This window comes from Eleginops maclovinus, chromosome 18 (assembly GCF_036324505.1).
Source record: "Eleginops maclovinus isolate JMC-PN-2008 ecotype Puerto Natales chromosome 18, JC_Emac_rtc_rv5, whole genome shotgun sequence".
NCBI lineage: Eukaryota > Metazoa > Chordata > Actinopteri > Perciformes > Eleginopidae > Eleginops > Eleginops maclovinus.
Genome location: NC_086366.1, coordinates 9,099,425 through 9,126,680, shown reverse-complemented (window position 1 = coordinate 9,126,680; position 27,256 = coordinate 9,099,425). Strand labels below are relative to the sequence as shown.

The 27,256-nt window shown below is 39.2% G+C and overlaps 3 protein-coding genes across 4 annotated transcripts in view; 2 read left to right on the top strand and 1 right to left on the bottom strand.

Moving 5' to 3' along the window:
• dpf1 (double PHD fingers 1) overlaps positions 1–4,015 on the top strand; it is a 37,688-nt gene extending 33,673 nt beyond the window's left edge. Inside the window, 3 exon segments of the mRNA XM_063906333.1 lie at positions 1,980–2,092; positions 2,714–2,795; positions 3,934–4,015. Of these exon segments, the coding sequence (XP_063762403.1) occupies positions 1,980–2,092; positions 2,714–2,795; positions 3,934–4,004 (266 nt within the window). The 3' untranslated portion in view covers positions 4,005–4,015.
• A 10,453-nt stretch (positions 4,016–14,468) lies between these two features.
• si:dkey-243k1.3 (endonuclease domain-containing 1 protein-like) lies at positions 14,469–18,313 on the top strand. The gene is made up of 6 exons (XM_063906166.1): positions 14,469–14,573; positions 14,974–15,091; positions 15,191–15,291; positions 15,504–15,618; positions 15,838–15,994; positions 17,790–18,313. The coding sequence occupies exons 2-6, from the start codon at positions 15,014–15,016 to the stop codon at positions 18,179–18,181; spliced, it is 843 nt and encodes a 280-aa protein (XP_063762236.1). The 5' UTR covers positions 14,469–14,573; positions 14,974–15,013; the 3' UTR covers positions 18,182–18,313.
• On the bottom strand, positions 18,299–27,070 carry LOC134879679 (TRPM8 channel-associated factor homolog). 2 transcript variants are annotated; one of them, XM_063906153.1, is made up of 11 exons: positions 24,510–27,070; positions 24,168–24,384; positions 23,684–23,969; positions 22,650–22,951; positions 22,150–22,324; positions 21,937–22,031; positions 21,301–21,511; positions 20,718–20,954; positions 20,257–20,480; positions 20,045–20,158; positions 18,299–19,427 (listed from the first exon to the last, which is right to left on the bottom strand). In XM_063906153.1, the coding sequence occupies exons 1-11, from the start codon at positions 25,154–25,156 to the stop codon at positions 19,185–19,187; spliced, it is 2,751 nt and encodes a 916-aa protein (XP_063762223.1). In that variant the 5' UTR covers positions 25,157–27,070; the 3' UTR covers positions 18,299–19,184. The 2 variants fall into 2 exon arrangements, with proteins under 2 accessions (XP_063762223.1, XP_063762224.1); XM_063906154.1 differs by lacking the exons at positions 21,937–22,031; positions 22,150–22,324.
• Between the last annotated feature and the right edge of the window lie 186 nt (positions 27,071–27,256).

The window sequence follows — 27,256 nt, the reverse complement described above, 5'->3', positions numbered from 1 at the left end:
ACTAAAATCTTCTCTGCAAAAAAGACTCATTCTTAAAACAGGCTTCTGTTGCTGCTTGTATCGGTGCCAGTAATTTAAATACACTTTAAATCCTTATTTTGAATAATAATAAAGTTCTATTTAATTTAAAATTACACATTACAATCCATTTCATAAGTGATAACACTATAAACATGGGTTTTTAATTTTAAATAGTCTGTACAATACCAAGAATATCAAAAAGATGAATCACATTTAGATACAATTTAAGGAATTTAACAAATTGCATGTAACTTCATGTAAATGCAATTAAAATGATGATATGTACGCTCAATAAAATGTGATATATATCAGTGACCTTGCCTTACCAAAAAACACAAAATTGCATCGAATGTCTGCTGCATATCTTTAAATCTTGGCATGTTGTACAACAACAACATACTTTACAATTGTGATATCTTAAACCCATTGTCTTTTTCTTCTTTTTGAGACCATGTTGCTTGTGCTGCAAGAAGCTTAGAAGAGTTTGTGAGAGAATGGACTTTCTGTATTCTGAAGGGCTGACAGTAAATTTGATCAGAGTAGAGTTCAAGTATGATTTTTAAATATGGTTGTGTCATTATTTTCCCATGATATCTCCCTTTGTTTTCATTTGTGGGCTGTGCTTGTATATTCTGGTCATATGTTTGCAGAGATTGCTTTATGGTGAAGAATTTGTGTACTTATCACTTGATTGCATGTACTGTATATATTTTTTTTCTCCACATGTTTTTTTCATCTGGAAATAAAATAAAACAGAACTTAAAAACAAGTATGTGATTTGTAGTGAATGGGCTGCAGCAAGCAAAAAATGGTATGGTCCGCTTCTTTATAACCACTCACATGCAGAGTGGGATTGACATTACATTGGTATTAGAAAAAGTGTTATAATTGTGCTAAGAAATGAAAAAAAAACAAAGCTATACATTGTAAAGCAGCAGAGAATTGGACTGCAATGGAAAATAAAAAATGTTTTCATGTAACATCTTAAAGTATTTAAAGGGGCCCTATTGTGCCAATTTTCAGGATCAAATTTGTATTTAATGCCTTTACCGTGACATGTTTACATGCTTTAATGTTCAAAAAGGTCTTTCTTTGTTCATACTGTGTTGTGCTGCAACACCTCTTTTCACCATCTGTCTGAAACCAGAGCCCAGTCTGCTGATTGGTTAGCTGCGCTCTGTTGTGATTGGTCAACATTACATTACATAACATTACATTTCACTTGTTACATACCTTCCATACTGTGGAAAATCCCCACAGGAGCAATTTGAAGGTGAAATGTCTTTGCCCAGGGACACAACGACATGCTGACTGCAGTGGGTCTCAAACCTACTTTCTCCTGATCTGAAGATCAGCGCACTACCCCACTGTGCCACAGCCTCTTCAGTCAACAGCTTAGAGTAAACAGCTCGGAGATGTCCCGCCCCTTAACATATCATGTAAAAATGTGTTGGACTATAGCCAATAGAAGTACAAGTGTTACATAGTGATGTCACTATGTAACTTTGGAATGTAAGCCTTTGCAGACCATTTACATGCACACAAACGTATAAAACACACTACAGGAAAGGGAAAAGCATAAAAGGGCCCAACGTTTGTATCAAAAGTAAGCCAGTTGTAGAGTAATTTCTCAAAAAAACAAACAATTATTTTGGTAAATGTTCACCTGGGAATCTTAGATACTATATGTAAAGATAGGATGCAAAGTTCTCCAAAACAACTTTAAGCTATCTCAAATAATGTCATGTTCAAAATTGTCATACAGGACTGTTGAATTCCCCCTCAAATATAAATACATATCATTAAATTGTCCGTATGGAGCAGACTAACTGACGGAGGGATAGAAAAGGTAGATGATGGATGACTGTCCTCCAAATGCAGAAAACAATTGTGAAAAAAAAAAATGTTGTGTGGGCGTGTGCTTGTGTGTTTGTGTGTGTGCGTGTGTGTGCACTCAGGCCACCCGTCCTGTCTGCAATTCACAGTGAACATGACGGCTGCGGTGAGGACTTATCGCTGGCAGTGCATCGAGTGCAAGTCCTGCAGTCTGTGTGGCACCTCTGAGAACGATGTAAGATCTTACTTTTTATTATGTTAACTCTAAACACATGTGGCACACACACACACACACACACACACACACACACACACACACACACACACACACACACACACACACACACACACTCGACATATAAATAATGTAGAACATACCACTGTTTGACTAGATCTTTGCATGAGTTTAGGTTTTATAAACAGAGTGAATTTGGAAATACTGATATTTATACTCGAAGGAATCAATTTTTTTGCTCCCAGGTGTCACAGAACCTCTGGCTGGTAGTTGACCACTGGGCTATACTGTTGCCTAATTAGTCCCACTGGGATAAAATCATTATAAACCCATGTGGGAATTTCAAAGACACAGATTTGAAAAATGCCTTAAAAAACAAGCAAGTTAAAAATTCTTCCACCATAATACAAGTCAGCGTAGTTAACAGCGTTTCGAATAGGAGATTAGATTCTCAATTTAAAAGCAACAAAATGTCATGTATATCACACCTCATCCCTTTGAATCACATTCTAAAAACTCTTATCTTTAGTTAGTATACATATAAAATCATGGTTTTGTGTGCTTTAAAATCTGTCCCCACATAATAACTCCTGTTTATGTGAATATCCTCCTCTGTTTCAGGACCAGCTGTTGTTCTGTGATGATTGTGACCGAGGATACCACATGTACTGTCTGAGCCCTCCTATGTCTGAACCACCAGAGGGTATGTACAACAATAAGAAGGACGCATGTGCTGAATAATCAAGAGATGCGCAGACCTGAAGCTCTACAATGTGTTTATATCAGGGACTTCAGAAGGAAACTCTGAAACCTGAGAACGCTTTTGTTCGTGTCCTGTACTGTAGGTGTGGAGACAATAACAGTGAGGAAGGTGAAACCTTTTAGATATTGGAATTTGCTTTCAGGAGTCATTTTAAATCCTCATTTTTTGGATGCGTAATATTTATTACTTTGTTTATTTATGTTGTTCAGGAACAATTGTATAATAAGAGTTGCTATATGTTTACGTTTTAATTAATCTAATTGGTGGGAACATCATGGCCATAATTGTCCTGATAGTGTGTCTATGTTAACATAACTAGCCGAGGTAAATAAAGGCATTTTCCTACTACACATACAAGATGGGAGCCTTAGGATGTTTGAAGTTGTTGTCATGGAAATGAGGAGAAGCAAGATAATCTGTTTCCATGGTAAAAGTGTCACTTGGCTGAACATACAGTAAGCAGTGGTTCAACACTCACTAACAGTGTCATGCTCTGCCCACACATGTAACACTTTGGATTTACAAGATTTTTTTTTTTAATTCAGCAATAGTCTGTTAATTTAGGTTAACTGTCATGGAGAGACCTGCGGATCTCTCACGTGGATGATAAACATATATTTTCAGCTGTGCTGAATACTCACAGGATACCGTCAGTCATATTACAGCATGGTGTTTGTACAATCAGAGTTGGGTTTTAGCATCCATCTCCAGTTGATGTTTAATTAATGTCACAAATCCCATGCTCAAATCCACAGGAAACTAGTTGTCAAATCCCCTTCATCTGCAATCCACAGGCACACAGCATGTGGTGTTTTAACATGGAGCTTTAATTTACAGTATTACTTAACGCTCCCTTGAAAATGAAGGATTAATCCATAAGGCTTTACAATAGCAGTGATTGAACTTCAGAAATGTGTGTGTGTGTGTGTGTGTGTGTGTGTGTGTGTGTGTGTGTGTCTGTGTGTGTGTCTGTGTCTGTCTGTGTGTCTGGTGTGTGTGTGTGTGTGTGTGTGTGTGTGTGTGTGTGTGTGTGTGTGTGTGTGTGTGTGTGTGTCTGTGTGTGTCTGTGTGTGTACAGGGAGCTGGAGCTGTCATCTGTGTCTGAGACATCTGAAGGAGAAGGCCTCAGCCTACATCACCCTCACTTAATCTGCGGAGCTGCACCTCATCCTCTCGGCCCTTCATCCTCCCTCCTCCCAAATCACCTCTTCGTCGCCCCCTCTCTGTGCCTCAGCTGCCCCCTCCTTCTCCTCTGATCCAGTCGCCGCCTCTTTGTCTACAATCAGTCCCAGTGACCTTTGACACGACTGAGCACACAGCATCCACAGCGCTGCGCCCATTCCTGAACGTCTCTCTAGCGGCAAACGGACCTCCGTCCTTTAGTGTCACTCACATTCCCCTGCGCTTGACCTGAAACCCCCCTTTCCTGCCTTTTTTCTGCTCTGCTCAACAGAGGAATTCATCAGCTATCAATAAGTTAGCTAGCAAGACACACACTCCAGCCTGCCAAGGGCACTTCAGAGGCATACTGCTCTACAGAAACGCTCTTAAGGGCCCTCAGATGAGCCCTAATGATCTACAGCTGCATCTCAGTCAAGTAGTGAGAGAGAATTAATAAAATGGATAGGTGTTAGGTCAAGGACAGGGCTTGGAAGACCCTGGATAACCATGGACCAGTAGATTCCATTGCTGTGAAATATACACTTAACCAAAATATATTTTCCTCCCAATGTCCCTAACATGTACAGCAGAGCTGAGACATTGAACTCTGCACCGGTATTTGTCGGCAGGTCTCGCTGCCCTGTGCAGTTTCAAAGGGAGGTGAATTGTACAGAATTCTGACTGACTCTCCATCTCCACACTTTTTCAAAACTCCCCTTACTGAAAAACAATGTGCAACTGGTCAGGAACTCGAACCATCATTGACCTCACCACATCTTCTCTCTTTGCATGGGGTTCCCTCCAAATAATGATGCATTCTGGGATTGACACTGAAGGTTTTTATTGTGTTAGGATGTTATCCTCAGCAGAGAGGAGTAATGGATTTTTTTCAAATCAGCTATCTCTGATCAAACAGTGTATTTAAAAATGACAATTTAGGCTTAGCATTTATCACAAATCCCTGACCTGACCTTTAATCAACCTTCCCTTCTATGAAACCACGACTGTGAAGCCAACGCGAGACTGAAATGCTCCTGGTGCTGGTGTGTATTATCTGTGTGTTAAGAATGTAGGATTGATGTGTGGACAATGCAGAACTTTGTTTAGCCAACGCCGAGGCCTAAAAAACGTATTTTTTATGATTCCTTTTTTATTTATTGTTTTCATTTGCATGTCGTTACTCCCAATGCTTTAAATTGAAATTGAAAAGAAAGCACACTTAATTCGCAATAATGTGTTTGTGATATGAACTATTTTGGCCAAACTGGGTGTGTTTTAAACTCTGTGTGTGCCTGAGTTTCTGTTTGTATGAGTTTATCTGAGCAGTAGAGTAATTGTAGCCAGTTTCATGCTAGGTGGTATCTGTGAGGGTGTTTCGGTAGCACGGACGTCATGTGAATGTAAGAAAAACTCAGCATTGACATGTTCTGACAGAAGTGGGAAAAAGTAATTGTTCAGTCAGCACTGATAACCTGAGTCAAGACCAGCAAGTGTTGAAGAATTCACTTCTTTTGGATACAAAAATCAACATTTAAAAACACATTTTACAGCCACACTGTTGCTTGGCAAAAACTCCAGATGGTCACCATGCCTGCCTAAAAATAGTCTAACATTAAATTCCTCTTTAACAATTCTAAAGTGTCGCTTTTATCCTTTGTTTTCGCTACAGATGAAACAAATGAGATACTGTATATTCCAAGCACTATCAGAAGGGCTGGTAGATTGATTTTGTTATCATTGGACAAAGTCAGGCTAGTATTTTTCACTGCTTCCAGTCTTAGAGCTAATGCCTGTGAACACCTGGCCAGATGTAATGCAATCTGAAATTATTATCTTCATAGCAGCATATGCATTTAATTTATTCCTATGAATACTTCTTAAATGAAAATCAGTTTGTGTCCTTTGTCTCTCACAACCCTCTTACTTGTACTAGCATTTACTTATTAATGTATAAGGGAACTGATTGGTGTTAAAGTCACATTGAAGTTGAATTAGTAACCTAATTTACAAGCTCAATTATTAATATTATTTGTATCACGTTGGTTTCCTGCTAAATATTAACATTAAGAGTTAAACCTTGCAACAGATCTTAATCAAAAATTCTGCCATGTGCTCTGCACGTTAGAATCTAGCATAATAAATCAGCGTTTGAAGGTCAAGTTTACATTTTAAGGCTGAGTTGTCATAATGGGATTTATCAGGTAAACCAGCCAGCAGGTGAATATATGAGCTTCTACTGAGAAACAAGTGTTATCCTCAACTAGTTTTCTGGTCTTCTCAAGGCAACTCTAATGGGCACAAATAATGCTGACGTGATCGTGCTGCTTTGGGAGTATGTTTGCAACATTTCTGAACTGTTTGATAGGGAAGGTATCCACCCAATGATGTGTTAGCTTTAAGATTGGAACAATGTAAATAGGGGATTAAATCAAAGGCAACTAATCGCCAGTACATACAGTATTTCATATTCTTGTGTACATAAAAGAGGTAAAAAAAATCAGATGTTTTGAATGACCATTTCATTTTAAAGCTGCATCATGTCTCTAAATGGAAACTTGCAAGATCAGATGGTTTGTGACAATATACCTGAGCTGTAATTTTGTTTGCCCTCTGATTCAGAAAGACGTGAGGTGCAAATACTGTGCTACGCCCAAACTTAAATGTGACTTCACTGTTGCATGAATGACTCCTGAAATGTTTCTGATTTTATATTTTATATATTATGATGAAAATGAACCTTCAGCTTGTTTTTATTTCCTGTTTGTTTGCTTTGTAATATGTGTCTATTCACATTTTGCACAGTGTGGCTGCATTTTCTCCCAAGATGCCTCTGTGTGTGTAGGTGTGTGCACGTGTGTGTGTGTGTGTGTGTGTGTGTGTGTGTGTGTGTGTGTGTGTGTGTGTGTGTGTGTGTGTGTGTGTGTGTGTGTGTGTGTGTGTGTGTGTGTGTGTGTGTGCGTATGACCACTTATCATTACTGGAAGGTCAGAGGAAAGCAAACCAAACCAAAATAGAATTATTATTTTTGTGTAGACATTTCTTTGTCTCAGTGGAACCACTTGCATGGCCCAGTACGGCTTGAGGATTTAAATGCCGTGTACAGGTGGCAACAACAGCGTACCTGACTGTACACATTTAACACAAGGATAAACAAGAATTCTGATAGCCATTATACAGTGTGTTTAGTCAATGCTATAAAACCAGTCGTTTCCAATCAAAATTGTTTTATTTCCATTAACCAATCAAACATCTAGACTTGAAGTGTGTTTGAGTGGAAACAGTTTGGTGATGAAATGGATGTTTATGATGATCTTCAATCGATAATAGAAATGTTTGTGTGGTATTTGGTGATGATGTTGATGGTGACAGAAAAGCCTTTAATTGGGAGCTTTCCATGCACTTAATAGGAGAAGCTTGGTGGAGTCAAACTCATTTTGATTGTTTGGAATGGTGAGCAACAGTGTGATTATTAAAAGAAACTTGAGCCTTTCCTTTGTACAAATGGAAACACTGAGGTGTTGGTGATGATGGGGGGTGTCAGGGTTCAAACAAAGCAGCACCAGAAACCTCCATGACTCGAGTTTACGCCATTACCCCAACCTCCCCCCGTTACAGGCTGTAGGTGTGGCTCAACTAGAAGATTGGGATCCTCTAGGCCTCTCTTGTATATTGTCGTTATGTGATCTTGCTTGCACTTTTATGTTTCATTTCCCAAAAATAAGAAACTAATTGTAAGTATGTATGTGTGTGAGTGCGGGTGCACTTTTTTATTTTTGATCTTTACATTTTTTCAATGTGATAGTATGTAAACAACACTGGATAAAGATGAGTTTTTAATTTTAATTTTTTTACCTTGAGAGGAAGATGAAATCTTCTTGGATATTTTCTAGCCCCTGCCCCCCCTCCCATCTCTCTCTGTCTCTCTCTCCCTCTCTCTCTCTCGCTCTCTCTCTGTCTGGTACCTGGGAATGCTTTGAAATGTGGACTGTGACCGCATTGCTGTCATCACTGCTGTCAGTCATTCTCTGTGAATTCATCCGACTTTCTCAATTTACCCAGTTTTTTCTCTCTTCCCTTGACTCATTTTTTTTCAATTAAAAGGTTGAGATTGAAAAATGTTTGGTTGTTATTGTTATTATTTTGTGTGAGTGTGTATATTTGTGTTTGCACAAGTGCGTTTTTGCTGTATAAATCAATCGATATCTCTGTGATTTTGGAGAGTAGAGAGTTTGTCCATCTAGTTGTCTGCATTGTTGGACATCTAACTATTCGGTTTTTTGTTCCAGGTAAGGATGACTTTGCAGCCCACACAATTCTTCCCTCACATTCAGTAATACTTATGAGGCATACCAGCCATTTCTCCTCTTTACACTGTACAGACAATAATCTATCAAAGCATTCTGTTTAAAACAGCAACTTTTAATAACTACTTATCATTTCCAATTATCTCTTGTGGCTTAAATAAATTCACTAGAATCCTTCATTTTCTTTTTCCACACTCAAAAAATTCTAACCCTTTCATGTATTTGAAAAAGAAACAGATTGGCTCCGAATTGACAAAAGACTAAGGGACAGCATTGTTTTCCTTCTTTAGCTGGCCTGAAAAGCTGCAAAAGGGGGACAAAAGAGCCCCATAGACCACAATTGTTTTCGAACAACACTGAGAAGAGAATACACTTAGCTATTCAGGGCAGGTACAGTTTTGCTATTTGTGATGTATTCCTGGAGATGAGACATTCATCATAGCTGCTATGTTGGCCAGACCTGGCTGAGCAACAGCAGCAGGGTGAAGTCAAGCTGATCAACAATTCCATTTTCCCCCCTCTCTTGCCTGCTTCCTCCCAGAAACCAGAAAACCAAAAAATAGTGAACACTCGGATCCTTTGGGGAATATAGGTATTTTTAACAATATACTCCGAAAAACCAATTCCTCCATCCATCGTTTGGCAGAGCTCCAACCTTATCCAAAATCCTGCACTACACCCCCAACCGCCACCCTCCTGTGCATACAGAAACCCACACACACAAAAGCCCTCAGACCTGCACACACACACACACACACACACACACACACACACACACACACACACACACACACACACACACACACACACACACACACACACACACACACACACACACACACACACACACACACACACACACACACACACACACACACACACACACACAGCCTAGAGCCCCCTTCTTATGAGCTTCATTACTCTGACCCTAGTCTCCCTTTCATATCTCAGAGGATGTTTATGCACTGTGTGTGTGTGTGTGTGTGTGTGTGTGTGTGGGTGTGTGTGTGTGTGTGTTTTCCACCTATTACAATGGGTATGAATGTTTAGGTCCAGAGAAAGCACACGTGTGTCTATGTGTGTGTTGTGTGTTCATGTGTATACTGTATGCCAATGTGAGAGTACTGTACTTTGTGTGTGTGTGTGTGTGTGTGTGTGTATGACTTCCCAGCCAATTACCACATCTCCCAGACAGACTGAGACTGCCTGGGCCCTGCCAGCCAATCAGAGAGGGGCTGCGCACTGTCGGGCCGGAGGTGGTTGCTATGGTAACCACGAGGCCTGTTTGCATGGTGGCTGATGGAAGAGTGATGGATTACAGTAATGGGATGGAGGGAGAGAGGGAGGGAAGGGGGGAGATCGGGAAGAAAGGAGGAAGACAGAAGGAGGTGGGAAAAGAAAGGTGTGAGGATAGGAGAAGGAGAAAGAAGGAGAGAGAGAAAGGGGACAGGGGAGGAAGGGGCATTGGGTGGCGGTGGTGAGAAGGAGGAGGAGGAGGAGGAGGAGGAGGAGGAGGAGGAGGGAGGGGGGGACAGACTCATACATAAAGATATTGGAAATGTATGAATGCATCTGAAATGAAGCGACTTCAAAAGATGAAAAAAGAATGAGAGAAAAATGATAAAGGGGGAGTAGTGGAGAGGGGGGTCGAAATATTGGGAAAATCAGGTTGAGGGAGCTGGAGGGTTGCTCTGTAGTGTGTGATTGAATTCCACTCTCCCCTTCTTCTGTCTGGGATAAAATGTGTGTCTGGCCATCTGTCCTTGGAGCAGACAGACAGGTAAGTGTGTGGAGAGATGCAGTCTCACCTTTCTGCCTCCTCAGCAGCACCGCTCTAACTTCTTACAGTGTTTCCTCCCAGTCCCTCCCGTGCGCTCTAACTGAAACTATAACATGAAATCCAAAATAACGTACTTTAATAAGTCATGGAATCTTATAACTGTGAATGTTTTGCCAAAGGCTAAAGCTGTGTTGCCATTTTAAGGAACATTTAAAAATGTAATAATTCACTGCTGTCAAATCGCTTTACAGGGGGATTATGACCAAAAAAAACAACAAGAAAACGTGTTGGAAAAAATCGTGCAGCTAAACCAAATTGGGCCAGGAAAACGAAAAGAGCCACTGGCCCAAGGTACCACACTTTGCCATGATGACACGCACACAGAACCAGGGTAAAAATGTTCTCTGCTATCGCCACTGATAATATGCATTTCTTTACATTTCTTTACTTTGAAGCACTGTATTAAACATATAATGTTTACAAATTTGATGAAAGTGTCAGAATGCAGCTGTAACCATAAAGACATCAAATAAGGATATCTTTACTCTCAGGCATTTATTTTCTCTCTGCTGACAGGTTTAGTCAAAATGTCCGTGTCCCAAACCTCTAGTTGAAATCAAAAGGTGATGATCTTATCACAGGATGTTCTCTAAATAATGTTGTATACTATATGTTACATGAACACATATCTTCCTTCTGCTATCCAAAAAAAACCATACTTTCAACAAAGGTATACAAAGGACTAATTGTATTTAACCAGCTTTTAAAACTGAGGACCTTAGACCCAAACTGGGTTTAAAAATCCCTTGCTATGAGATACACCTGTAAAAAATATTATCAGTTCAAAACCTTTTTTATAACTCACTTAAGAAGATAAAAATCACAAAGTATCAAGCGAATATAGCAACATCAAACAGGTTTCTTTATTGCTGTAAAAAAGGGTATAGGAGCCCAAAGGAACAGTTGGGGTTAATGTGAATAATACATTGTTTTTCACCACATCCAGTGACAAATTAAAAAAGATTACTTTGCAAATTCAACTAATAGCAATAATCCTCACGATCCATACTGTATATTTCACCAGAGCAAGCAATTAACATTCAAAGTGGTTATTAAGAGTCTAACTATAGCTAATCAATCAAGTGAACAGGATCAATGTGAATCAAAGAGTGTGGTTTCCCTGCTCAAACTGTAAGAGGATTGTATCGAAAGGTGAGTTTGGTAAATTGCTCAGGAGCACAGCCTTTTTTATCTCCTGGACCATTCTCTCACACTTACTGTATTCCTGCTGAACCACAACGAGTTTCCTCTCATTGATGGATAGCAACTGATTTTGATTCAAGGATGAGACTAAAACATGGGAACCCAGAACCTTGTGATCTTTTCAAGCAAGAAAGCAATAGTCAAGTTAATTTAAGATGCAGTCCATTCAAATTAACTTCTGGCCCAAATCAAAAACCTAAAAGACGTTGCTAAAATCCATCATAGTGGCAGTTTAATATGTTCTCTTGTCATTCAAAGTGTCATCCTTGATGATTATCTGCCACAATCTTCAATTGTGTTGCTTTGAAGCTATGTATTCAAAACAAAACTGTAATTCATTTGTCTTAAGTGTTGATATCGCAGCCTATGAATGATTGGATCATCAGTTTGCAGCAATGATTTTTTTGACAGGTGAATAAAAACTGTGAGAGTCTGCATTAAAATAGCGAGCAAAAAGAAACAGAAATAAAAGGTGAAGTTGAAATCATAATTCAACACTGCAACCTAGAGGCAGACTTCAGCAACAACATCTGCCTCAGAAATAAAAAAAGTAATACCCGAATTATCTGGTCAAAATCTGTTATTTATTCAAATACACGCACAGGGAAAAGAATAGTTAAATAAATAAAAATAACAACAGAAAGAAAATAAACAAAGAAAGACAAAAGCATAGTTGCAGCAGGACAGAAAAAATTTAAGCGTTTCCTTTGATTTAATTCCGGACTTGTTGTTTTTGTTCTACGTTCTATCAACAACAGATAATTAAGTCTTGCACATGAAATGCTTTCAATTTTGTATACATTTGTGTTCATTATCCAAGTCCTTGGTTTGGATTTGATTTATTCCCTCTCTAGAAGTTTACACTATTTACATCTGAAATTAGATAGACAACGAAAAAGTATGGATCATAAAAGATGTGTTAATTGTATTTCCCTTAATAAGAAAGCAATTACCCTGAGCAAACACGGTTACAACATTGTGTATTGCCGTTCACTGTCTTGCAGTCATGTACTGTGAGATTTACACTGATTGGTAAATGTGAAAAATGAACATCAGCAGAGTAATGGGAAAATACAAGGCTGATTAAATAAAGCCCCACTCTCTTTATCTTATCCCTAATGTTCTGTGTGTTTAAGCTGGCATCCACCAGCCTCTGTGGCTTTTATTCAAGTTCAATATTATCCAACCTTAGGTGGGCCGCTTTTTATCTGAAACAATGTTGGGGGTTAACAATTTTGACACACAGCTCAGCATCCATAAACTGTAGCTCCAAAATTAAGCAACAATTAGACTCCACATTTAGACCTAACCAGCGATGTAAACCCAGCATCATTTTGTTGCATGTCAACATATGTAATCACTTCTCCTATTATTAAAGACATGCAGCTGGTGAGTTGAATGTGTCTGTTGTTCTTTATACTATAAGTGTGGTGCTGGACTTTTGACCTCTTTAAATTTGAATGTTAAACAAATCCTATCAAAACTAAAAGCGTGCACCAATCAAGTCTTTCACTAAAGAGACAGACGTGTCTGAAAAAATAAAAATGTTCATGCAACACATTCTTCTGTAAAAGTTGCATCGTGGTTGGGCATCGTTTAACTTTTGAGAAGTTCCTCCAGAGGACGGAGACTGGAGTTGTTGATTTCAAAACGGGGATGATGCCCACAGATGGCTACATACTGTATGAGGAAGTAAACTCAAAAGCTATCTTGTGTCCACTAGAATACGATTTTACATTTTAAAGTGTAGCTACCTATTTGATTTGGATGAGTTATGATCAGTATTAGGAGATTTTACCAATCGGTGTTGTGGCTAATTTGTGAAATTCAACCTTTTAAATAAAGGATGGCTTGAGATTAAATATGGAGCCTATTCTTATCTGTTGGTTTATCTGTTGGTTTTGTTAAAGTATGGAAGCTCAAGGAATGAGCCACTAGCTTAACCTGACCCCCTGACCTAAGTGGGCACTTTAAGTAAGGTAAACACACTTTTCTCACATTGAGAGTATTTTTGTGTTAGGCAAAAATAAACTTGTATGAATCCATTCTGTATGTGAGTTTCGCACATGTGCTGTGACCGTGGGAATAACAACACATGAACAGATATCATGGTTACATAACCTTTGCTGGCTCAGGGACTGTGAGTTGCCAAATACACATCAATATTTAATTACTCTAAGAGGTGAACCTAATATCAAATAGACATTTTGATATTTTTTGATATATGTGCTTTATTTCCTACACTATTACACAATACTGACTAAGAATACAGTGGTGAAAAGAGGAGCAACTCTGAAAGACTGAATGGCACTCAAAATGACACTTGGGATAGTTAGTATAAATCATATCATTAGTTAAATACTACTCATAAATGTGAAAATGAAACTTTGAAAATGTAGAGTTAAAGGTGAAGGTAGGTGTTATGAGTGGTCAGAAGAATTAACGCGTGTCCACATTGAAGATCCGTTATGGCCTTTATTTAAAGACCAAAATGCTTAACGAAACGAAACACTTTTAAACAGAAGATTCCAAATAATACGGCGTAGCTTGGGTACTCTTCACCATTTCCCCTGCGTTCTATCATGCGGTTAATAAATTGTTTGCCTTCCACTCATTCCCGCACCTGCCACCTGTCCCCTGTTAAATGGCCAAAGCCACGCCTATGTGACATCATAACATTGGAATGCGGCATCAATCAAAAACAATAATAGATATGAATAATAGAACCTCGTATGCAAACCTTCATAATATTTCATTATACATATAAATCAGGTAGAAAGGCAAAATGGCTTCAACAGTAGGTATCATCGTCAAGATCCACTTAAAATACCAAAATTGAAATGGTGTATTATTCAGAATAGTCTACTTCAGAACAATATTTATTAGACATAATTGATGTTGATGATTATATTTTTGTGCTCTATTAGAAAAATGTATCAGTAACTAAAATATATCAATATACAGGTGGGACTCAGACTTTTGCAGTGCTAATATTTGCATTGTCTATGTTGTTTTTTCGTACACACTCTCATCCACATCTACATCTACACCTTGTGATGGCCCAGTTTTGGTTCATCGCACACAAATGTCACGTGGTAACAGGAGTTCAGATAAGTTAAAGACACACAAGGTGAAAGGTGAGGGAAAGTCATACATAAAAGCCAGTTTCTGCTCAGGGTGGATCGTGGCAGCAGGCAGGTGCATCAGCGGGTGAGTTAAAAATACACACACATATCACAAACCAAGTGATCCTCTTTCATTTGCACGCCCAACAAGCCTTTTTTATTTGCTTCGTTCATAACATAGACTGCTTTGTTGAAATGAAATGTTTTATCTTTAGGGAAAGACATCGATATTATATTAGTATTGTGATATATGATGGGACAACAGTTGTGTTTTCCTGTTTCAAAGGCTGCTTTACAGTCTTCATCCACTATGTTGTTGTATTCACATTACTGATTATTATTTTTTCAAAAATCGTGTGTAAATATTTTATGGAAGCACCAATAGTCAACTGTATATGATATATGATTTTGCAATATCAATTTCAATGTTTTTTGTATATACGTCTATTGTCAGCCCTAATGTTCTGTTCTATTCAACTCTACAGGCCCATCAAGACTCCCAAACACTTAAAGGTTATTTCCAGGATGAAAACCTTTGCCCCTTTGTGCGCTCTCCTCTGGCTCCTCTTTGCTGTTAATGCCGATGTTGTTGATCGTTTTGAGGTTTGTGACCTTAGGCTAGTTCAGTCAAAAGCGTCAAGGAACCTTTAATCTGTGTGTGTGTGCGATGAGTAAGAGGCTCAGTAAGTGATTTTGTCCCAGGATGTGCCAGAATGCGTGACGTACTTCTATAAAGACAAGGTGCCAGACTTGGGGGCTTCTACACCCGGTGCTGCCCGTCTCTGTCATCGCTTCAACAACAGGTAGGGAAGGGCAGAAAGTAGAATTTAGATATTTTTACTGAAGAATATACAGCAATTTGTTGACTATATAGCAATCAGTAAAATGCAGTTTGGTTAGTTTTCCATTCATTTGAATCACTGCAAATCTTTGAGCACTCAATGTTTGTTTACACTTTTCCATTCTAATATTTCTTATCTCTCAATCCGTTATCCTTAATCTTTTGCACCACAAGGTATCACTTTGCCACCCTGTATGACACCAACAACCGTATTGCTGTCTACTCAGCCTATCATTTCGAGCCCAGCAATGGAGGTGGCAGGGAGAAAAGGTGGTTTGTGGAGCCTCAGGTTGGTGGCACCATCCTTTGTAGTGTGTATGTGAATCCACTGTACTAAATTGATAAGAAAAAAACAAAACAGTTAAGACATAACTATCAAGTATGGAGAGTGTGGGTTGTAAGTAATCCACCATGTGCATAATGCATCGATGTCTTGCAATATTATGATACTATATGAGGCCCAGTGACATTTTCTGTACCCTTAAATCATAAAGTTTTTGCCTTACAGTTGGTCAACAGGTCTTGGCAAGCAGAAATGAAGGATGGCTACTGGCTAGGGAAAGACCATCCTGGGGTCTACCTAGGGGAAAGACAGGCTCTAAATGAGGACTACACACATTCTGGCTTTGACCGAGGTCACCTCAACCCCAACGGACACCATGCCGGTAATGGAAGATGAACTCTGGGAGGTTTTTTGAACCGATGTCAGTAGGTGGCAGTAACCACCAGTAAAGCTTTCAGTTGAATCCAAAAGGAGGGGTTGTACCATATCGGAGTAGGCCTAATCACAATATGTATGCTAGTATTTAACAAACTATCTCACTTGTTTTATCAACCATGGAGGATAATTTTATTACAAGACAGCTACTCAAGTATACTCTTGAGACACTCATACATGCCATTGAAGTTTCTTTGTTTACGAAATTACATACAAAAAAAAGCTTTTTCAAAGAACATCCTAATGGGACCCTTTCTCCATCTTTAGTAATAACTCTAATATATAAGCTCATTTACTTGGAGATGGGTAGTTACAGTGCACACACAATAGTTCATATTGTTTTACTGAGATTTCTAAGATAGCAAAGACTCTTAATTATTTCTCAAACCACCACTTCACTCTTTCCGTGTTTACCTTTCACAATACCTTTATTTTACTTTTTGTTTTTGTATAGATTCAACTCGAACAAAACCGCTGTTAACTAACAAAAAATACTCACTCAATTGCCACCTGCCCTCTCGGCCCTCCTGGTGTTGTTGTATTTTCCAGTTTGGGATCCTGAGTTCTTAAACACACCTGAGTCCAAGTTGGGAATAAAACGCATAGTAAAGCCCACACAAGCTCTCTATCAGCGACGGCATTCAACAAAACTGCCCACTCTGACATATTGCACGGAATAATTCAGTTTTTGCACAATACAAGCGAGGGCAGCCAAAGTGTTTGTTTTCAGCAGATCAGCTTCTTGAGGGTCCGATCGTTTCCACTCTGCAGCAGCGTCAGCTCACCGTTGTCAGGAGCATTGCTGTGGCTATGATAACAGTCGGCCAAAATAATGTAAAACGTATCCTCGTCAACCTCTGCACTAGTTTTGGGATGCGTTTTTGGCTTTTGCAATCGCAAATAGTTTGCAATGTTACCTCGGAGAAGGAAGTCATGTTCTCGTTAATTTTAACTTTATTGACAAAAAAAAAAACGTACACAGTTTTGTTTTTAAGGGGAGCACGCCCCCTGGCTAACTAGCTGAAGTAGGTTTTTGTTCTGGCTTTCAGAAAACCAATCAAGAACTGAATGGCATTTATTTAGCAGGTTGGAGTTAGATATATGTAGGGCCTTGCATTCTTCATTTATTTTAATATAACATAACCCTTCAGTCATATCATTTTCTAAATGTTGTTAGAAGCTTTGAAAGTAGACTTTAAGTAAACATTCAACATGGGAAAAATCCAACATCAAAAGTCACATTTATTGTTGACCTTAGGAGAACAGTATCAATTCAGATGCATCATCATTCATCTTGATTGTTATGGTGATATTGCCCTGGAGTTGGATGAAATACTTTATTTTCCTTATGTTCCTACTTTTCAAAGACACCAAAAAAATGCATATAAGACTTATTGTGAAGGAGCTATTGCTGATACATTCTGGGTATGTCATTTTGAGTGTTTTTTTGTAGGGAAAGGCCTTATTGGTTAGCAAATCCTTGGTTAATGTTGAGGAAAGGTATAGCTGCCTTAATCTTATTCAGCCACTGTATCCTTAAATGTATACCGTAACAATATTAAAGAACAATTTTGAAAAAAACTAGTTGACTAAACATTATCCTGCAAGTGCTGGACACATCTCAGTATTTCTCTCTCTCTCCCTCTGTAGCTTACCAAATACAAACCTGTATTTCTCCAGAACCACAAGCTCCATTATATCTTGCATACTTTACTGTAACCCTCCATTCCTCTCTCTTACAGTCCCTGGCCGCAATGCCACTTTCACCCTGACCAATGTGGTTCCTCAAAACCCCCGAATGAACCAGAACGCCTGGAGGATCCACGAGTCCCAGCTCACAGACCTTTTCCGGGACAAGTGCTCAAAGGCCTATGTGCTTGTAGGTGCAGTTCCCTCTGCAGACAACTGGATTGTGAAAAACAATGTGAAGCGGGTCAACATCCCAGACTACCTGTGGAATGCCTACTGCTGTGTGGACAACAATGGCAGACCCATTCAGAGTGGTGCTGCCACAGCGAGGAACACGGAGCTCAATTTAGTGGAGAAGCTCTCTCTGGAAGAACTGGGAGGATTCCTGCAGCAGTACTCCAATCAGCCTTTAGGAGAGCTGTTTGACAACTACTGCAAGGCATAAAAGTAAATAAAGGGACGATAAGACAAAAAATACATGGTGAATGTTACATTTTGACAGCTGTAAGATGAACACATCCCTAATATTTTCGTTCACCCACAAATAAATGAAACAAATAAATAGGGATAAAATACATTTTTATTTGAGTCTTTTTTCCAGTGACGGTAAAGACACATATCAATCGGTCACATTTTGAAAATACAATGAGTTTGTGACGTCATAAACTGTACTTTTTTGCATGAATGTCTAAATGACCTTAATTTCCTTGTCAAAAAAATATGACACTCCTTCAGGGTTATAGTCAAACCTCATCCATCACAGGAATAATGTATAAGTATATTGTACTATTTTTAAAAAGGAATTAACAGCCTACTGATTAACAAAACACCTGACACCTAAATATCTGTAAACATATTAGACTTATATGACCTACAATGACTACATTACTGTAGAAGAACCAACGTTTTAAGGTGGTCAGATTTCTTCTTTTTTTTTGTTGCATTGAAGCTAACCAACCAACTAAACTGCTACAGCTCCACCTCAGCACTACAAGGTGTATTAGAGTTGTATTACCCTAAAACGACAACCTAGATAATATGCTTTTTTTTTTACTTCGATGGCTTGTATAATAGTGCTGCAAAGCTGATGTCGATGTTACCAACTTTCAATTTATTTCATCTGAAAACGATCTTAAGCTACTATGATAAACATTTGTATTTGTATAGAGGGGACACATTATGGAGCTTTCTTTTAAAAGAGTTGCTCTTAGAAATAAACCAAAGATTTCATCTGATTCTTAGTGACATCTTGTACATTGAAGCCCAACCAAAGGTTTTAAACTGCTTCAAGCTGCAAAAATACTTGTAGGGAAAATGTGATTTAGACATAGAATTGCAATGTAAACTTGTAAAGTTTGTAAAAACGGTAATACTAACATCTTTCTACTTTGACATGTTGAAACACTGACACTGATCTCTTTGCAATTTATTGAGCTGCAGTCAATATTTTAGTCGTATTTGAGCATGGGGTGGTCGCTCCAGGGAGGCAGTTTGCAGAGTTTCTCCTCAGTGGCTCTGTCGATGGGCCAGCTCCAGGACTTAAAGAACGCAGACAGGTTCATCCCCACGGTCTGGGAGAAGGTCTCAGCATACAGGTTCATCTTTCCATTGTTGTCACTGGGGTAGTTGCTTATCTTCTGGTAGGCAGCAAATACCTTTTTAAAAGCATCCCAGCCAAATTTTCCTTGGAGCTATGGAAGGAGACATCATTTTGTGAGATTCAACAAATTAACTGAAGTAAACAATAAAAGTCTTAAGGGGCTAGTTTAGCCACATGATACATTATGTATTGTTGCTGGCTCCATAAGTACATCATCTAGCTCAGAGTGAAATATTTAACATTCATTGGATACGTAGCAATACCACTTGTTAAAGATATTGTGGTCCGAGGAGGATTTTCAAAATGTTAACTTGTCCAATGATAAGGAGATTAAATTCTTCATAAGATGCGATGTTATCTCTCGGGCCAGGGTGTTAGTTCAATTTTCAGGGTCAGCCTTACCCCATCTTTGTTTAGAGTCTGATTTACACTTATGAACCACATTATTCCTAACATGGAGTTATTTATGTTCCATGTCCCTGAAACCAGTTCAAAGTCATTCCACCGAAAAAGTACTGGAACCTTGGCCCAAAATGTATATGTTACCTCCATAACCAAGACTTTTTCAACCATCGAGGGACATTAGCAGGGCAATAAACCTTCAGACTTACTTTTTAACGTACCTTTTTGCCTATGTAGGTTTCAAATTCTGTATACATTCTGATTGAATTTTTCCACATCATGTAAAACACATTAACTCTCTTTCACCTGCAGGTATGTCTCCAGGGCCGTCCACACATTCCAGTCGCTGAGTTTCTTGCCCCCCTTAACATACTCATCTACAGTATTCTTCCGATTTGTCAAGATCATCGATGAATGAGCCTGTATTGAACGCATTCAATAATACACTTAGAGACCTAGCCTAATTTGGCCTTCGTCATACATTTGAAAATACTGATATATGAAATCCTTCTTCATACCTTTTCTCTGTTGAGCCCAAGCACCTCTTCATGCACATACACTGACCACAGGTTGCATGTGGCCTCTGTGGTGTTTGGTCTGAACTCCCAGCAGCTTCTCTGTTGGTTGTGTCCCAGTTCATGGATTTCTCCCCACAGGCCTTCAGTCCTGGCATCATCTGGTCTGAAGATCTCAGCAGCTGAATATGTGGTTATCATGACTGGATAGCCTGCATGCATCCAACCTGAATCAAGAGGAATAATTACCACAGATGTCATAGGAATGCTTCTTTATAGTTTCATATCTTTATTAGAGCTCAACATTGATGAGTTTAAAACACACTTTAAGCCTTTGAGCTGCAAACAATTTATCTCTATCAACCAATGCAGATCTTGGAATAACAAAGCATGTACAATCTCGGACTAAGACAGAAAATCTTTCCAAACCTGTTAACAGTTTTTTGAAAGCAAAACACACTTACCAGCTGAAATCTGCTCATCTGCTACTATACGTTCTTTGCGGGAAAATGTTTGTGGTATGGCAGCCAGATCGGCAATGCCCTTCATGACGTCGTTCCACAGCGCTGCCACCTCATCAGGGCGCTCCAATTTTTTAACAACGTCTGATGGTACGGTAAAGATGATGTTTTCAAACTCAAACTCTGCCCATGGTGCTGGAGCTGTGCGCTGCAACAACCAATCAGCTGCTGTTGTCACACCTGAAATGAAAACAGGATTGGTGCAAGGATAAAATCAAAGCAAGGATTTAAAAAAAAATGCATTGCAGAGTATATGTGCAGCATAACATCTTATTTATAAAAATTACATTTTGATAATTGTAATCATTTTTCATAAAGAGGGCTTTACTTCCCAAGTTATTAGGAAGCATATTTATTCAAAAATAAAACGAATTTACAAAATATCTGTTTCTATGAAAACTGAATGTTTCGATGAAAGGCTGTGATATATATGAGTAATAAAGTCATTGTTTAACTGTAAAACATTATAGCCCCGCGGCCTAAAGCAATATTAAGGCGTGCCTGATATACAGATACAAACACTCACCAGACTTGTAATAAGGAGCAAGCACAGCCATTTGCACTATGACCTCTGCCCCCTCCACCTTTGTGTTGGGTGGAGCCACCAGGTAGATGAGTCCCCCCCACAGGTTCCACACCTCCATCTTCTCTGCAGTGACAGGAAATCGCTCACAAACAGACCTCGCTCTCTTCAGCTCCTCATGTTCCAGATAGTCTGTCTGGCAACCTATCTGGATCTGATGGAGATATGGAAAATGTTGCTGCTTTGAAAACCTGTTTATAAAGTCTGCTGTGCTGTGGTTTGATTTTTCAGTTGATACATTCTTTGGACACAAAATGGGTTATTCCATCAATCAATGGAGGCATGCCAGGAAAGTATGTGAGAGAGAAGAGAAACATCTGTTTGCATTGGTCCTATAACATAAACATTAACCGCATTCTCAGTAAACTACAGCAACTTTGCTTATCAAGGCCGCAACATATGTTGTTAACCTTATAACAATGAATAAAGAGGTCTGTTGATATACTGTATATTATTGATAAATGTACCTGATAGAAATATTATATATGATATATGGCATGATTGATGAAAGTGGACTTCAATTGGTGTTCAAGGTAAGCATTCAATACTGTATTCACTACATGACTTTGTGTTTTGTACCGTCCAGTTCTTGTTGACGATGTTTGCTGGTATGATCATCTCTGTCTTCATACCAGGAGAGAGGTACAGACCTGTACTGATCCACTCATTCTCATCTGACACACACACACAGAGCAGCAAATGTTAGGCACCCGTGTGCGTGAAAGGCAGAAGGGACCCCTTTCATTATCTCATAATCATTTTACATATTTGTTCACAACAATGTCGTCTGACCTGCTGTGTTAACAGTAATCCTGATCCTTTGGCCTTTCACAACTGGCAACACGGGAATATCTTTGATGAGGTACGGCAGTAGAGCATCAGGATCTGGGGATGCCTTATAAAGCTCTGTCCCCACACTGAGGAGTAGGTGGTCTTTCGGATTCTTCACAGGGTTCTTCACACTCACCTTCAGATAAATGAGTTGTGACAAAGTGAGGGCAACAATAATAATGGCTGGAAAAACGTATTTGAAAGTGAAAAGCACACTTTATTGTCAGCACACAATCAAGGAATTGTCTTAATATACTTTAGCTTGTGAGCACAAAAAAAAATCAAATTCAACAGTTTAGCAAGAGAAGAGGAGGATTGACCACAGTGGTAAAGCTTGAGGTGGTTATTGTTGTTGTATACTATGGTTATATGCTACTATTGTTTTGCACTTAAGTGTAATTGCAGCATTACCATTAACATAATTCAATTCATAAAACTTCATTCAATAATTCATTACCCACCTGTGGCATGCCCAACTTCTTTAATATGTCAGTGAGGATGGACAGCACTTGTTTGTAGGAGTAGCTGCCATAAGCCTTCGTCATCAAGAAGTTGGCACACTCCATTTCCAGTTTCTTAAGTTGTTTCTCCTCGTGCATCGGGAGTTCTTCGCCCTTGGTAACAAGACCAGCAAAGCGAGAGAGGACATGTCGGAAGTGGTTGTTGTCTTCCTTGGTCTGGGTTGACATAGGAACCTTGTAGGAACCTTGATCAATTGTTGCTGGCAACAGACTCAAGCCCATTTTGTTCAGGATCTTGTTTCCTGAAACACAGTTCAGCAATTATCATTTCCATCCTTTATGATTAGGGTTGGATTGGATCAGATTTCAGAAATCCTCTCGAAAATAGCTGTGTCCATATTCAACAATAATTCAATTCGTTTTTCAATTTAGCGTCTGTTAAAAAAATTAAACCAGCCCGTTGATCAAGAACTACAAGACTCCCTTAAAGTTAGCGTTGAGGTTTCCAAGAATAGATATTTTTTCATGGGTCCAAATTGATGGAGGGATACGTTGGAAATCCTACATAAATCTGGAATTCATGAAAAGATTTTAAGAAAATACAAAAACTGGGACTGGATATTATGGCAACGTCATGTAATGGCATCCAGAAAGAGTAGCCACACAATATCAAAACCATCTGCAGCCAAGTGGGCAAAAGATAGTCAGGAAAAACATTTCTAATATATTATATCTGAATCAATTTGCTAATTAAGGTTGACCAATCTTTGTGCGACAGTCTCATTTGTTTATGTCCGTTGTTCTGTCATTCTCAACTCACCCTCATGGTGTCCTCAGTGTTCTCCTTAAACAAACTGACTTTCTCACTGGCTGCAGCTTTGTAACAATAACATTTCGAGAAGAAAAAACATGTGGGGCTTCTCACATGGATATTCTCAGAAAAACAATTATCATCCTACACATCAAGCCAGGGCACTTGCCATTTGGTTACAATAGGATATATTGAATACAACTCTAGTGGTGGAATATCTTACCAGAGAAATCTGTCAATGGGTTTAGCCCAAAGTTTTTGTTTGCCCAGTTCCACACATGCCCACCAATCAGCAGGCCTCCTCCCTCTGCTACAAAGTCTTGTATCTCCTCCACATGATCTTCCTTCCAGGCTGGGTACACAAATACGCTCAGGTCTTTCCTGAACGCTGTCTCCTCATACTTTAACCCTGACTTGCTGAGAAGTTTGAGGTTAGGCTCTACACCAACAATTCCCTTCCGGCCTTGGTCCAACCAATCAATGGCATTTTTCCAGAAAGAAACCAGTTTCTGTAATGAGAGGGTTTATTTCAGAACCACCATTTTGCATACTGAAGATATCCCACTTTAGGTGGCCTAATGACATATATTTCATACCTGAAACTCAAATCCCAAGAGCACATTTTTCATGTTGTATTCAATAACTTCCAAAACAGATTTCTGGTCATTTAAAAGCATTTTAATATTTTTAATTAATTCCGACTCTACCTCTGATTTCAGAGGATATTCATGCGTGATCACAACGACCCGCCCCCGTCCATAGTAGCTTCCTGCCAGGAAAGTCCGCCCCTCTTCAGTGGTACCAATGGGGAAGGCTAACGGGCCATGGATTAGTGCCTCAGAAGCTATTATACCATCGGTGAGGTCGAACTCTGAAATCCCTTCGAGTAAGATATCCAGGTCATCTTTAAAATCTTTACCAATACTGTAATAGTGGACAGAGAAGAGAGAGACACAGAGGGAGATGGATAAAAAAGCAAAAGGAATTTTCAACTTCTTAAAATAAAATAAAAGTCACTTATATGAGATGGAAGAGGAGTATACTCATACCGTAAAGACATCCATGGGGATGGGATCTGAGGGGAGACAGGCAGGATCTCTACCTTACCATAACGCGCAGTAAAGTAGATCCCTGCCACACCAGACACTTTATTCCCTGGAAATTGTAGAATTATGTTCTCGTTTGGCTTTGTTGAAGCCCAGTGCCACGCCTGCCCTGCTATCAGCACGCCTCCTCCAGCTTTCAGAAATGCCACCAGGTCTATTGCGTCTTCTTCCACGCCGTAAGCATCTGTCACATAAACACCAACCTCTCCACTGTCACTGAAGGACCCAACCACTTTGGCTTTAAAGCCAGATTTGATGAGGTTATCAGTCACTGCTTTGATGCTACTGCAGACCCCAACAGAGAGGTTGTCAGATCCTTCTCCTCTCAGCCAGGTCACAGCGTTTTCTACCAGATCAGGGAAAGCGTACAGGTAGCTCTCATGACCGAGGACCACAATCTTTCCTCTGCCGTATCGAGAGGCTGCCATCAAGACCTGGCCTTGGCTGTTGATTGCTAAAGGAAAGGCATGGTCTCCATTCAGCACCAGGTCACAGGGCACACTAGGGCCATTGGTGTCCAGCTCTTTCAAGCCTCTCATCAGGGACAGGTAGGCCCCTTCATGGTAGGATTTTGTGGTTTGGATGCTCATGGTGTAGTACAGTTATTCAAAGAGAGAGATGTTTTGTGTGAGTCTGTTCTGTGGGAATAAAAATGAGAAAGGTAAATGAGCAGGGCTTAAAATAAGATCCTTTACACAACAACACACTTTGGCCTAAGACCTTTATTTTACATCACATATAAGTCCTTGATTTAGCAAAAAGCTATAAAAACATGCAAAGCCCTTCTCAAAAACCTGTCAAATAGGCTTTTTTTTATAGGTTCAAACACATGTACATTATTTTTATCAAGTTATCACAATTCAAAGATTCAAAAGAATGAAATTCATCTCACCTTCCTCTAAGACCACATTTCTTGTCTAGTTGGAAGGAGCTCTATCCCCCTCTTTATATATCAAACCTCCCCTTCATTGGATTGTTAAAAGACAAGTCATAACACATTTTCAAAAGAACAAATTATAGAAGTATTTGGGGTCGGTAATGAATACGATCTGTTTCCTGAAGTGTGCTGTACTTTGCTATTAACATGCTGCTGCATGCCATCAGCTTGTGTATTGTGGCATGTTGTCCACAACAGCATACGGATGTATCCTCTTTAACAAATAAAACAAGTTTAATTAAAATACTGGAGTTTTGTTTTTGTTCATTATATTTATAATCTGAACACTGTAGCCTTTAGGTAATAAAGTGGAAACTCAGATATATGTATACGTATAGAAGTTCTAGAAGTTCACTCGCATGCACTTATTTTAATTGGTCAATCATCTCTAATAGAAAGTGATATTTACTTTACCTTCCTCTCAGAAGACGTCAGCTGTCTCCCTCACACACAAAAAAAGTTATCCTTTATTTATACAAGCAGTTTCCTTGAGGACCTCTTTTCCAAGAAAGACACGTGTACAACAAAAACAAAAAACACAGTTTAAGAATCAACCGACAGACAGATAATTCACACACAGTATTCAATTTGCAAATGTGTCAGCAAAGATAACTATAATCTTTTAAATGGTCAAGTAAGATAAGAGAATGCAAGTTCATATGTCATTGGGTCTTATTCAATTTGTATGCAGCACAAGTTAACTTTCCTACTTTACTGAGAACAAGAGGTTCTAATGTTAACGTTTTCTGTAGCCTGATATTGTAAGTACCATTTAAATGTACAGTAGCTGAGATGTATCTAGGCCGTTTTTGCAGTAAAACAGGTAAACATACAATGATACTCCCTTTTGCTTTTAAGGAAGATCATTCAATCTTTTCATATAACATTCAATGGCGAGTGAGAAATGTATAACTTGTGGTGATGATTTTGATTAATTGCAATAGTAAATCCTTTCCCCAAAGCAATTTGGGGTGAAGTGTCTTGCCCAAGGACACAATGACATGCTCACCTGGATTGAACCCTGGACCCCCTAATCGGAAGATCAACACACTGGTGGCGCCACAGCCTCCCCCAGGTATTTGCATGCAAGGACAAGTAAGAAGTCTGATTTGTATTTTCTAAAAAGTCTTATCCATGAGAAATCAAACCCCCTCCGCCACCTCATTTAAATGTTAACAGACATGTTATAACACTTCGTCTTGAGTAAGAAATATAAAAATGTTGTGGGGCATTCACATAAGATATGGTTGGGAAGTACAGGGCTATAGTAACATGCCACTGCATGAAATAAGCTTGTGTGTTGAGGCACGATTTACTGACAGCCGAGAATCTTTCACTAATATTACCGGGGAAGGATTGTAGTTGAAGGGCCCAATTAACTGTACAGTAGAGTTATTTATGTGCAGGTGTGAGTGATAAAGTGTTTAGAATGTTCTGTTTCCCACGCTACAGAGGGTTAAGATGATGGGAAATCAGGAGCAGACGGTGTCTATAGTGTGTATATAGTGTGTGTGTGTGTGTGTGTGTGTGTGTGTGTGTGTGTGTGTGTGTGTGTGTGTGTGTGTGTGTGTGTGTGTGTGTGTGTGTGTGTGTGTGTGTGTGTGTCTGTTTTAAATCTCTCAGTATTGTAGACGGGTCCCCTTGACAATTTGCCTCGTAAAAATCTTAAACGGTCAATTTAACCTAAACATCACACAGAGGTTAACATTTACATTTCCCATTAAAGTATTCTATCTCAACCAACAATAAATGA

Bases quoted from the DNA above. Each gene is read 5' to 3' on its own strand.
- LOC134879679 (XM_063906153.1), bottom strand. From the start codon at position 25,156: ATGAGCATCCAAACCACAAAATCCTACCATGAAGGGGCCTACCTGTCC. The intron at 23,970-24,167 runs GTAGAGTCGGAA...CTCTCATTACAG, and splicing joins AATATCCTCTGAAATCAGAG to AAACTGGTTTCTTTCTGGAA. The intron at 22,325-22,649 runs GTGGGTAATGAA...ATTTATCTGAAG, and splicing joins AGAAGTTGGGCATGCCACAG to GTGAGTGTGAAGAACCCTGT.
- si:dkey-243k1.3 (XM_063906166.1), top strand. From the start codon at position 15,014: ATGAAAACCTTTGCCCCTTTGTGCGCTCTCCTCTGGCTCCTCTTTGCT. The intron at 15,092-15,190 runs GTTTGTGACCTT...ATTTTGTCCCAG, and splicing joins ATGTTGTTGATCGTTTTGAG to GATGTGCCAGAATGCGTGAC. The intron at 15,619-15,837 runs GTTGGTGGCACC...TTTGCCTTACAG, and splicing joins GGTGGTTTGTGGAGCCTCAG to TTGGTCAACAGGTCTTGGCA.